Source organism: Portunus trituberculatus, chromosome 44, assembly GCF_017591435.1.
Source record: "Portunus trituberculatus isolate SZX2019 chromosome 44, ASM1759143v1, whole genome shotgun sequence".
NCBI lineage: Eukaryota > Metazoa > Arthropoda > Malacostraca > Decapoda > Portunidae > Portunus > Portunus trituberculatus.
The window spans coordinates 28,746,088-28,758,587 of NC_059298.1; the positions used below are offsets into that span (position 1 = coordinate 28,746,088).

General features: G+C 39.1%; 1 protein-coding gene across 1 annotated transcript in view; it reads right to left on the reverse strand.

Annotated features, from left to right (window-relative positions):
* The window catches only part of LOC123518844, a 200,089-nt gene that overhangs the window by 46,180 nt on the left and 141,409 nt on the right, over positions 1-12,500 (reverse strand). The window contains 3 exon segments of the mRNA XM_045279883.1: positions 1,018-1,198; positions 1,739-2,118; positions 3,330-3,522. Of these exon segments, the coding sequence (XP_045135818.1) occupies positions 1,018-1,198; positions 1,739-2,118; positions 3,330-3,522 (754 nt within the window).

Consider the following 12,500-nt stretch of genomic DNA (forward strand, 5'->3'; position numbering starts at 1 on the left):
AATGAAAAAAAGACAACTTATCTTACCTATTGAGCTGCGAGGGAGTGTTACTAGAGTGAGTATAAGACAAGAACATTATGAGTGTATTACTTTGTATGTGTGTACTTGCGTCACTTACTAGGTGCAGCTCTTAGGAGGGTGTAAGAAAACAGTACCTACTAACAAGAGATTAAAGAAACCAATGCGTGTATACAGTGAGCCATAGGGAAACATTTCTGATCAAGTGCTGGAAAATTAAAAAGAACTACCCAAGGATGTGGAGAGAGACAAAGAAGAGAGACCCAAGAAATAATTTGAAGAGTAACAAGTCCAAAGAAGAAGAAGAAGAAGAACAACAACAACAACAACAACAACAACAACAACAACAATAACAACTATAATAAGTCACAACAACATCAACAGGGAAAAGAAAAATAAAAGAAGAAAGACAAAAAGAAGAAGAGAAAGAAGAAGAAGAAGAAGAAGAAGAAGAAGAAGAAGAAGAAGAAGAAGAAGAAGAAGAAGAAGAAGAAGAAGAAGAAGAAGAAGAAGAAGAAGAAGAAGAAGAAGAAGAAGAAGAAGAAGAAAAGAAGGAAGAAGAAGAACAATAACAACTATAACAACAAGTCACAACAACATCAACAGGGAGAAGAAGAAGAAGAACAAAGAAGAAGAAAAGAAGAAGAAAGAAGAAGAAGAAGAAGAAGAAGAAGAAGAAGAAGAAGAAGAAGAAGAAGAAGAAGAAGAAGAAGAAGAAGAAGAAGAAGAAGAAGAAGAAGAAGAAGAAGAAGAAGAAGAAGAAGAAGAAGAAGAAGAAGAAGAAGAAGAAGAAGAAGAAGAAGAAGAAGAAGAAGAAGAAGAAGAAGAAGAAAAAAGAAAAGAAGTAGACACAAAAGAAAAAGAAGAAAAAAAGAAGAAATAGATGAAAAAGAAAAAGAAGAAAAAGAAAAAGAAGAAAACAAGAAGAAGAAGAAGAAGAAAGAAGTATGACTAAAAGATACACAGGCTAAGCACTTTAGAGAATGCACCGTAGCGTACCTTCATGTGGCCGGATGTACCACACAGTGCCTCCGGTGTAGGATACTTTCCAGGAGCAGAAACCAGAATCGAAGGAACACGAGGCGCCACCGGAACAGCGCCCTGCCTCCAGCCGCGCCGCCCTCACCGCCACGCCCGCGCCGCCACTGCTGCCACCCACGCCCACAGCCCGCAACACTAACTAATAATGAAGGAGAGTTGTGGTTATAGTAGTTGTAGTAGTAGTAGTGGTGGTAGTCGTAGTAGTAGTAGTAATAGTAATAGTAATAGTAGTAGTAGTAGTAGTAGTAGTAGTAGCAGCAGTAAATATAGTAGTTCTAGTAAGAGGAGGAGAAGGAGGAGGAAGAGGAGGAGGAGGAGGAGGAGAATGAGGAGGAGGAGGAGGAGGAGGAGGAGGAGGAGGAGGAGGAGGAGGAGGAGGAGGAGGAGGAGGAGGAGGAGGAGGAGGAGGAGGAGGAGGAAGAGGAGAAGAAGAACAAGAACAAGAAGAAAAAAACACGAACAAGAAAAAAAAAAGAAAAAAAGATGAAGAAGACGAAGACGAACACGAACACGAACATGAAAAGAAGAAAAAATAAAAGAAGAAAGAAAAGGAAAATATGAAATAAAACAAGAATAAAAAGCAGAAGATATAGCAACACCACTAATAGTAACAACAATAACACTAATAACAGCATCCACACCACCACCACCACCACCACCACTACCCCTTACTCCGCACCTGGTACTGGCTGGGCATGACTTGAGGCAGATTAACCAAAGCTCGCAGCACTCCTGGACTCTCGACGCGGCCTTGGCTCCATAACACCTGCTCTCCGTCTTGTCCCTGTTTGCTCCCTGGCGTCTGCTGTGTCTCCTCGTTGCCACCTTGTAATCTCAGCACCACTCGAAGCTCAGCGTTACCAGACAGAACACGGTAGAGGAGATTGAGGCAAGCAGCACCTCCTCCTTGGTCCTCCTGTTCTGTGTCCTCGCGTGACTTTTGTGTTTCCGCCGGCTCCTCTCTCTTTCTTAAGTCACTGCTCGTTACTAGTGGAGAAGTGAGGTCCGCCCATCGCTGGCTGCCGTCATCACTGTCTCCAAGTTCCACCGCTTCCACTCCTGGGTGTGATAGAGAGATGGATAGATAACTTCCCCTTCGTACCTTTCTTCCGTTTTCTTTCTTTCATATCTCTACTTCAGTCCTTCTTTCCTTCCTTCCTTCCTTCCTTCCTCCCAAACATATTATCTATTAAGTACACAAAATTCACGACTTCCCTTTAATTACACTCATTCATCTTGCAAGCCACACACACACACACACACACACACACACACACACACACACACACACACACACACACACACATAACACGCCCGGTAGCTCAGTGGTTAGAGCGCTGGCTTCACAAGCCAGAGGACCGGGGTTCGATTCCCCGGCCGGGTGGAGATATTTGGGTGTGTCTCCTTTCACGTGTAGCCCCTGTTCACCTAGCAGTGAGTAGGTACGGGATGTAAATCGAGGAGTTGTGACCTTGTTGTCCCGGTGTGTGGTGTGTGCCTGGTCTCAGGCCTATCCGAAGATCGGAAATAATGAGCTCTGAGCTCGTTCCGTAGGGTAACGTCTGGCTGTCTCGTCAGAGACTGCAGCAGATCAAATAGTGAAACAGTGAAACACACACACGGTCTCTCTCTCTCTCTCTCTCTCTCTCTCTCTCTCTCTCTCTGATCATATTTTCACCTTGCAATGAGCTTCCTTCCCTTCTATTCTATATTGGTTTCCTTATATGTTTTCCTTAGTTAAGTCGCTTCTTTTCCACCTCCTCTTCCTCCTCCTCCTCCTCCTCCTCCTCCTCGCCTTCTTCTCCCACAGAGTAAAAACAACACTCTTTTTATCTTCATTCATTTTTTTCCCACATATTTCCCCCTGACACTAGTTTTCTCCCTTCTGGTTCTTCTCTATCACTTTTTCGATCTTATTCTGTTTTTTCCTCTTCTCCTACTCCCTCTGGATTTGTGTTTTTTTTACTTGTACTGTTTTTTTTTTCCCTTTTCTCTCCATCCCTAGCGTCTCTTCATTTCCTGTCATTTTTTTCTTCTCCTCTTCTGTCTCTCTTCTTTTTTTCTCTTTCTCTCGTCACCATCTCTCTTCTTTTTTTTTTCTCTCTCCATCTCGACATTTCTGCTTTTTTTCTCTAACAGGTCTTCCTAGATTCAACTCATCTTTCTCCTTTTCTCTTCCTTCCTTCTCATATCACCTTTCTCTCTCTCTCTCTCTCTCTCTCTCTCTCTCTCTCTCTCTCTCTCTCTCTCTCTCTCTCTCTCTCTCTTACCTTGTTCAGTCAGCTGCCAGTTTGTATGGTCAGTGTGAGTGTTTGTCCAGCCACACAGATCCCGCGTGAAGTTACAGCTGGTTGCCCTCAGATGATCCAACTCACGGCCACACTTCTTCCCGCGTCCCACCCACACTCCGCCAACGCCCGCTCGGTAATCGCGGCCATAACCTCGCTCGTACTGCATCACCACCTGCAGGAAATGGATTAGGTGTTGGTGAGGTAGCTGGGTTAGTTAAGTGGTGTGTGTGTGTGTGTGTGTGTGTGTGTGTGTGTGTGTGTGTGTGTGTGTGTGTGTGTGTGTGTGTGTGTGTGTGTGTGTGTGTGTGTGTGTGTGTGTGTGTGTTGCTTTCTATGGAGTTATCTTTATTTTGTCCGTTCTTATTTCAACCATTTCACTCTCACATCCGCCTCCTTTTGATGTCTTTTTTTCTTTTTACTTTTCCTCTTCCTCCTTTTCCTCTTCTTTCTTTTTCTTTTTTCCTTCTTCTTTTTCATCCTCCTCCTTTTTCTGTGCTACATTATCCTCACTAATCATCAATCGCTTAATAATGAACAGCTCCCAAACAACAAAGTAAACCTCTCTTACTGTTTGGTTATCCTACATAAACTTGCTCTCCCTCCCCATCTACCTCCTCCACTTTTTTCTGTTCCCTTCTCTATATTTTTCTATTTCCTCCTCTTCCACATATACCTCCTCCATGTTTTCTTTGTTTAATCCTCTACCCTATCTCTGTTTCTTCCTCCTCCTCCTCCTCTATCTTCTTCACCCTTTCTCTGTTTCCTCCTCAACCTCCTGCACCTTTTTACTGTTTCCTCCTCCTCCTCCTTCTTCTCATCCTCCTCCTCCTCCTCCCCCTCTACCTCCACACTTTCTCTGTTTCCTTCTCTACCTCCTCCATCTTTTTTTCTGTTTCCATCTCTTCCTCCTGCTCTACCTCCACCTTTATTTCTTCCCTCGCCTCTCCACTCCTTCACTCCCACGTGGTCTAGCGGCTAGGATGTCTGGTTTTAACCCAGGAGGCCCGGGTTCAATTCCTGGCGTGGGAACATGTTTTCTCTCTCTCTTTTTCTCGAACGTATAGAATGGTTCAGAGGAGTCGGGTTGTGTTTTCATGGTTCATGTTATTTGTCTGTATTCTTTCTGTGTTCTTGGTCGCGTAATGACAGAAGTTTCTTTAAAAATGTTTGATTTTCATCGCACTGAAGACAATATATAACTTTTTTCTTAAGTTCCTAAGAACTCTAACAACAACAGCAACAGCAACAAGAAGGAGGAGGAGGAGAAGAAGAAGAAGAAGAAGAAAAAGAAGAAGAAGAAGAAGAAGAAGAAGGAGAAGAAGAAGAAGAAGAAGAAGAAGAAGAAGAAGAAGAAGAAGAAGAAGAAGAAGAAGAAGAAGAAGAAGAAGAAGAAGAAGAAGAAGAAGAAGAAGAAGAAGAAGAAGAAGAAGAAGAAGAAGAAGAAGAAGAAGAAGAAGAAGAAGAAGAAGAAGAAAAACAAGAAGAAGTATGACAGAAGATACAAAGAAAAAGAAGAAAAGAAAAGAAGATACAAAGAAGAAAAGAAGAAGAAGAAGAAGAAGAAGAAGAAGAAGAAGAAGAAGAAGAAGAAGAAGAAGAAGAAGAAGAAGAAGCAGTATGATAGAACATAAACTGACTAAACACTTTTCTGAACGCGGCATATCTTCACCTTGAAAGACAATCGAGGTGTCAATAGCGAAAGAAGAGACAAAATTATGAAACAAAACTCGGGAAGCGCCTTGAGAGCTTCCTCTTGAAACAAATTAAAGCATACCCTTCTCAGCGCTTCTTGTCTGTTCTCTACTAGGAAGAGTCACTGTCGAAACTTTAGAAAAATAAAAAAATCTCTTGCATCATCCTTTATATTACTAATTTAATCCACTCACTTTTCCTTAACGTGTCAAGGAGTCTAAAGGTAAAGAAAAGTACACATGGATTCCACTCAGTATTAAAAAAGTAACGCAATAATGCTTCTCCTTTTTCATATTTTCTTGCGAGGCCAGAAAGGTGAAAAATATCCCACCATGATCCTTAGTTCCCTCCTTCACGTTGTCGAGAAGAACCAACGATGCCACTAAACAAACAGTCATGAATTGCAGCGTAGTAATTCTGCTACTTATAGACATTACTGGGGGAGTCACGAGTTCTTAGGTGGTAGAGTACCGAAGCCACAGTCAGTCCAATATAGTGAAAGTACAGTAAGATCCCGGAAGTCTATAAATTGGTATCTGATTTCTTGTGTTCGACGGTTTATCTTATTCTTCTTTTTCTTTTCTCTTTTTCTTCTTTTTTCTTTTTCTTTTTCTTTTTCTTCTACTTCTTCTCTTCTTCTTCTTCTTCTTCTTCTTCTTCTTCTCCTTTTTATATTATTTTCTTCTTTTTTCCATTTTCTTTTTCTTTCTTCGCCTCTTTTCTTCTTCTTGCTTTTCATATTTCTTCTTCTTCTTCTTCTTCTTCTTCTTCTTCTTGTTAATATTCTTTTTCTTTTTCTTTTCTATTTTTCCTCTTTCTTTTCTATTTTCTTTCTTTTCTTCTTTTCTTCTTTTCCTTTTTCTTCTTCCTCTTTCCTTTTCTTCCTTTTTTTCTTCTTTTATTTTTGCCTTCTTTTCCTTCTTTTCTTCTTCTTCTTATTGTTGTTGTTGTTGTTGTTGTTGTTGTTGTTGGTGGTGGTGGTGGTGGTGTGTTGTTGTTGCTGCTGTTGTTATTGTTGTTTTTATTTCTTTTTTCCCATTCTTCCTCTTCGTCTTCTTTGTCTTCTTCTATGAAAAATATTAGCCGATATACAATACATATGACAATAATAAACTAACAAAAACTGATGGAAAGAAACAATCAAGTCCCCAAATATTCTTTTTTTTTTCTTCAACATCACCATCACCAATCAGTATCATTATCACCATCATCATCATCTTCCTTTGTCTCTGTCTCCTCCTCTTCCTTTTCCTCTTCTTCCTCCTCGTCTCCCATTATCTTCAACATCGTTTGAGAAACCTTTTGGTTGTGAAGATAAAAATAGACACAAAAAATTTTCCAACTTACAGCAGCAAAAACACACGTATTAGATGTTGTTGTGGTGGTGGTGGTGGTGGTGGTGGAGGTGGTGGTGGTAATTGTAATAGTAGTAGTGGAAGTAGTAATATTGGTAATGGTGGTAGTAGTAGTAGTAGTAGTAGTAGTTATTGTTCTTGTTGTTAATAGTAGTAGTAATAGTAGTTGTGGTGGTGGTGGTGGTGGTGGTGGTGGTGGTGGTGGTGGTGGTGGTGGTGGTGGTGGTGGTGGTGGTGGTGTTAGTGGTGGTGTGGTGGTGGTGGTGGTGGTGGTGGTTGTTGTGGTGGTGGTGGTGGTGGTGGTGGTGGTGGTGGTGGTGGTGGTGGTGGTGGTGGTGCTACTGTGGCTACTGTGGTGGTGGTAGCAGAACAGTCGTGGTGGCAGTGATTAAACAGTGGTAGTGGTAGTGGTGGTAGTAGTGGTAGTGTAGTAATGGTAGTGGAGTAGTGGTGGTGGTTATTATTATTATTATTATTATTATTATTATTATTATTATTATTATTATTATTATTATTATTATTATTATTATTAGTAGTAGTAGTAGTAGTAAGTGATGCTATTTTTATTTTTGCTGTTTTTAATAATGTAAAAGAAGTAATGATACAATAGTAATAAAAAAAACTGTTTGCGATTAAACTTTTTTCTTTTCTAATGGCAAGTTTGTCATAAATTTCTCCATATGAACGTGCCAGTTTGCATTGCTCATTCATGATGCAAAGGAAAAAGCACAATTCACACCATTCTCAAATCTCTACACCACATTTTGCATACGTATTTACCTGTATTGTGTGTGCGTGTTGTGTGTGTGTGTGTGTGTGTGTGTGTGTGTGTGTGTGTGTGTGTGTGTGTAATTCACTGTTTGATCTGCTGCAGTCTCTGACGAGACAGCCAGACGTTACCCTACGGAACGAGCTCAGAGCTCATTATTTCCGATCTTGGGATAGGCCTGAGATCAGGCACACACCACACACCGGGACAACAAGGTCACAACTCCTCGATTTACATCCCGTACCTACTAACTGCTAGGTGAACAGGGCTACACGTGAAAGGAGACACACCCAAATATCTCCACCTGGCCGGGGAATCGAACCCCGGTCCTCTGGCTTGTGAAGCCAGCGCTCCAACTACTGAGCTACCGGGCCGTGTGTGTGTGTGTGTGTGTGTGTGTGTGTGTGTGTGTGTGTGTGTGTGTGTGTGTGTGTGTGTGTGTGTGTGTGTGTGTGTGTGTGTGTGTGTGTGTGTGTGTGTGTGTGTGTGTGTGTATAGATAGATGGATGAGATAGATAGATAGATAGATAGATAGATAGATATATATATATATATATATATATATATATATATATATATATATATATATATATATATATATATATATATATATATATATATATATATATATATATATATATATATATATATATATATATATATATATATATATATATATATATATATATATATATATATATATATATATATATACACACACACACAGAGAGAGAGAGAGAGAGAGAGAGAGAGAGAGAGAGAGAGAGAGAGAGAGAGAGAGAGAGAGAGAGAGAGAGAGAGAGAGAGAGAGAGAGAGAGAGAGAGAGAGAGAGAGAGAGAGAGAGAGAGAGAGAGAGAGAGAGAGAGAGAGAGAGAGAGAGAGAGAGAGAGAGAGAGAGAGAGAGAGAGAGAGAGAGAGAGAGAGAGAGAGAGAGAGAGAGAGAGAGAGAGAGAGAGAGAGAGAGAAAAGCTATAATTTAACTTATTTCTAAAAGGAGATTTCAAAACACTTCCAGTAAATTTGGATCCTTTTCTAATCACCATCTATTAGCGACTAGGACTCGCTGTAAATCTTTTCCTTCTTTATGTTCCCATTAACGAGAACCCTGTTACATATCTTAAGAAAGGCATACAAAATTCAATGCTCAAACAGGTGAAAAATCAAATTCTCTTTTCCTTGTCCTCTTCCCCTCATATCGCGGTTCACTTGTCAATATGTGAGACTTGGGTGGACCTCTTCATCTACTGATTGGGTTTGGCTTCTGAATTTGTCGCAATTTTGACCACCAGAATTAATTTTGTATTTCGAAGAGTGCTTGGCTTCTTCTGTTCCTCTCTCAAGACTGCATCAAGAATAGCTGATTGCCTTGCGAATGCAGCAACAATAGGACTACAAGGCCCACTAAACAGACAGTGAAACCTTTTGATATCCAGAAACAGTTTTATATATCTAGTGATTGCTGGTATCGTTTGGGTTTCTGTTAGAAGAGGAACATTATTGATAACTTTGCTTCGGACATATCTAGAACAATGTCATATGGTGTATATGAACGAAAGAAGAATATTTTGACATCTAGAAAAAGTGAAAGGATGACTACAATCGCTAATGCTTCTTTAAGGGTCAGCCCGTGAGTGGTCGACTAGTTGAGTATCTGAATAAACGGACAGAATAGAGTCATGTGGTGCAGATAAATAAAGAGTGACATCTGTGAGCTTGATCTTTACAATTCTGGAGTCGATTCGTACATTTTTCTGGTATCTGAGCTTCGAAAAGGAAATGCGAAAACTTACATCTACACCAGACATATCAAGGCAAGATAGAGCATGTCAATGAAACGGAGAAAATGGCTTGATACAATATAAAAAAAAGACAGGTTTAATTAAAAAAAAATGATGAAGAGATCTGATATTATTAATCCTCATCTACCAAGAGATAAATTGATAAATGAATAAATTAAATAGACAAATAAGTCAATAAATATAGAGATAAATAAAGAAATAGATAATTAAATAGATAGAAAAATAAACACATAAATAAAACCAAAAATGCACAAAAAATAAGATAACTTATCAAAACTAAAGCCAAATAAAAAGAAAAATAGAAAATGAGTCAGCGACCCAATAGAAAAAAAATATAGAAAAATACAAATAAAGAAAGAGAAAAAAAAAAAGATGGAACAAAAGGAAAGGAAATAGCAAAGATACAACAACCGTACTTTCGCAACTGGATAGGTTAGTTCACAGTAGTTAACTATGGGGAGTAAACGCCGTAGACTTTAAACGACATTTGTACATAATACGCCATTTACTGTATTGATGACTTCTTTATCCATCCACGCTTCTACCTAAATCAATGAAGAAGTAGAACGTTTATTTATCCAGTAAATATTCCTTCACCTGTTTAGTTCAGCAAACCAATAGGAAAATAAATAGATAAATAAGAAAATAGAAAAAAAGGAAGAATGAAAACAAATAGCGAAGGTACAAAGACTCAATGAACCTCAATGAAGAAGCAGAATGTTTGTTTTCCAGTGACTATTCCTTAACCTGTGTAGTTTAGTACAGTGGAATCACGTGGGCTTTGGGGGCCGAAGGGCCTCTAAGAGCACGGGTTCAAATCCGGGCCACGGTATAAATGTAGGATGGGCTTCCTTAATCAGAGTAATGGTTCCTTAACGTTCCTATTATACCTTCTCTAGCCAGCAATTCCTGTTAAAAAGCCCACATTGCCCACTGTACATCTTTTCGCTCGTAATCCCTGTGAAAATAACCCACATTGTTAAAAAAAAAAACAATATGGTTAGTTAATTTCTGTGGTGTTATAACGAACTTTTTTTTAGGATGTGTTCTTTCTTAGTAGAGAAACCATAAAAGCAACTACTTTTGCTTTTTATTATGATGAGTCTTTATGCATCTATATAGTCTAGTAAGGGAGAAAAAAGATGAATGCTAAGAAAACATAAAAAAAAAAAAAATGTTGGATACTGAAATAAAAAAAAGAAATAAATAAACTGTAAACTATTCAGTCAACTTAAACTTAAAGTAATTCTTCACCTTCACTCTTTATATACCTGTCTTTCTCCTCTCACTTGTCCACCTCATAATTGCAGACGCAACTTCTACCGAAGGAACAAATAAAAGTTTTTCTTTTCTATTTCTATTACTGTGGAACTCATTAGTGGTTGATGTGTGGAAAGGGAGGAGAGGAGGAGGAGGAGGAGGAGGAGGAGGAGGAGGAGGAGGAGGAGGAGGAGGAGGAGGAGGAGGAGGAGGAGGAGGAGGAGGAGGAGGAGGAGGAGGAGGAGGAGGAGGAGGAGGAGGAGGAGGAGGAGGAGGAGGAGGAGGAGGAGGAGGAGGAGGAGGAGGAGGAGGAGGAGGAGGAGGAGGAGGAGGAGGAGGAAGAGGAGGAGGAGGACGAGGAGGAGGAGGTGGAGGAGGTGGTGGTGGTGGTGAAAAACAGGAGAAGGAAGAGAATTAGACGACGAGAGAGAGAGAGAGAGAGAGAGAGAGAGAGAGAGAGAGAGAGAGAGAGAGAGAGAGAGAGAGAGAGAGAGAGAGAGAGAGAGAGAGAGAGAGAGAGAGAGAGAGAGAGAGAGAGAGAGAGAGAGAGAGAGAGAGAGAGAATATAGTAAAAGCTAACAATAGTACCTAATAACAGTACCTAATAGAACGAGCAGCAAAAAGAACATAATCCAATAATATAAAAGAAATGACTCTCGAAGAAAGAATAAATCAAAAAGTTAGTACTGGTAAACGAGAAGCAAACAAAAGGCAACATGCAGTAAAAGAAAAGAAAAAAGTGAAGGTGAAGTCTATGAAAAAAAAAAATAAAGAAAAATTTCAAAGAACTTATTTTGACTGCACACACACACTACATGTTATACACACACACACAAATAAACATAAAGATGATGAACATGTAAAGTCCAGACATGAATTCTGTTAACTAAGAATACGGATCGGTTGTGACGCGGCGAAATATTCAAGACGCTGTTAACGCTAACGCTGTGTCGCGGAGTGAACGAGAAAAGAATAAATCAAGCAAGTTAGTAAAAAAAGAAAGACTGGTAAACGAGAAGCAAACAAAAGGCAACATGCAGTAAAAGAAAAAAAAAGTGAAGGTGAGGTCTATGAAAAAAAAAATAAAAGAAAAAATATCAAAGAACTTATTTTGACTGCACACACACACACACACACACACACACACACACACACACACACACACAGAAGCAAAATATATAAAGAATAAATAGAGGAAAGACATGATAATAACGAAAGCTAGAAAAAGATTACAAAAAGGTATCGATACATTGATAAGTAAGAGAGTCGTGACCACCGAAGTGAGTAAAGAGATGAGGAGAGACATCGAAACACTAATAGAGAAAGATATTACAAGAAGAGATGCCCATGCGATTGTCAGTAAAGTACATGGAAGAGAAGCACATGTCGCAGGCAGCAAATGATAAGGTCGAGACGGACTGTCAGAACAACATACTACACGTTACTCATTTGTCCCTGATTAGAATATACTTATGAAAGAGTTATTCGAGAATTAACCTGATGAAGATAAGGAAAATAACATGCATCATCGAAACACAGCAACACAAATATAGTTACATGAAATAGCTCTTAAAGAAAGTATATTAAAATAAAATATATGAATGTAGTATGGAAAAATAAATATAGTCACTCTTAAATGACCATATGGAAAAAATATGAGAGTTGTCTACATCTGACTGTGAAATCCAAAAATACCATAATGTAGAAAATAAACCCTAATGCTCCATCACCATCACTAAATAGAAAATTTGGTAATTGAGCTCCATCACCAACACTAAGTACGAAGCTTGCTAATTAAAAGTAATTCTGTCACATAATACAAAGAAATAACGACATACTAACACACTGTGACTGCACAATGGGAAAACACGGAGCTACCTCTAACGATATTCATAGCAGCACAAAATGCAGTAGTACATTAAAAAGACTTCAGTATTGATACAAAAACTACACAGCACTAATAGTACAAAACACGTAATTGTAAAAGAATTATTGAAAAAATAAGAAATGCCACTCTAGCTTATCTCACCATTTCAACAAGGTTTACATCAACAAACACGACACTAGCCATTCTCACTCATCGTACAAACATACATACATACATGCATACAGAGAGCAACTTTTTAGACAAAAGAATAGTAAGCATTGCAATAAGAACATTCAGGCTCACTAATTCCCCGCCACACTTCACTAACATGTTATACACAGACAAGAAAGGTTAGAAGAGAAATAATAGTAACGAGAAGATACAAATAAACATAAAGATGATGAACA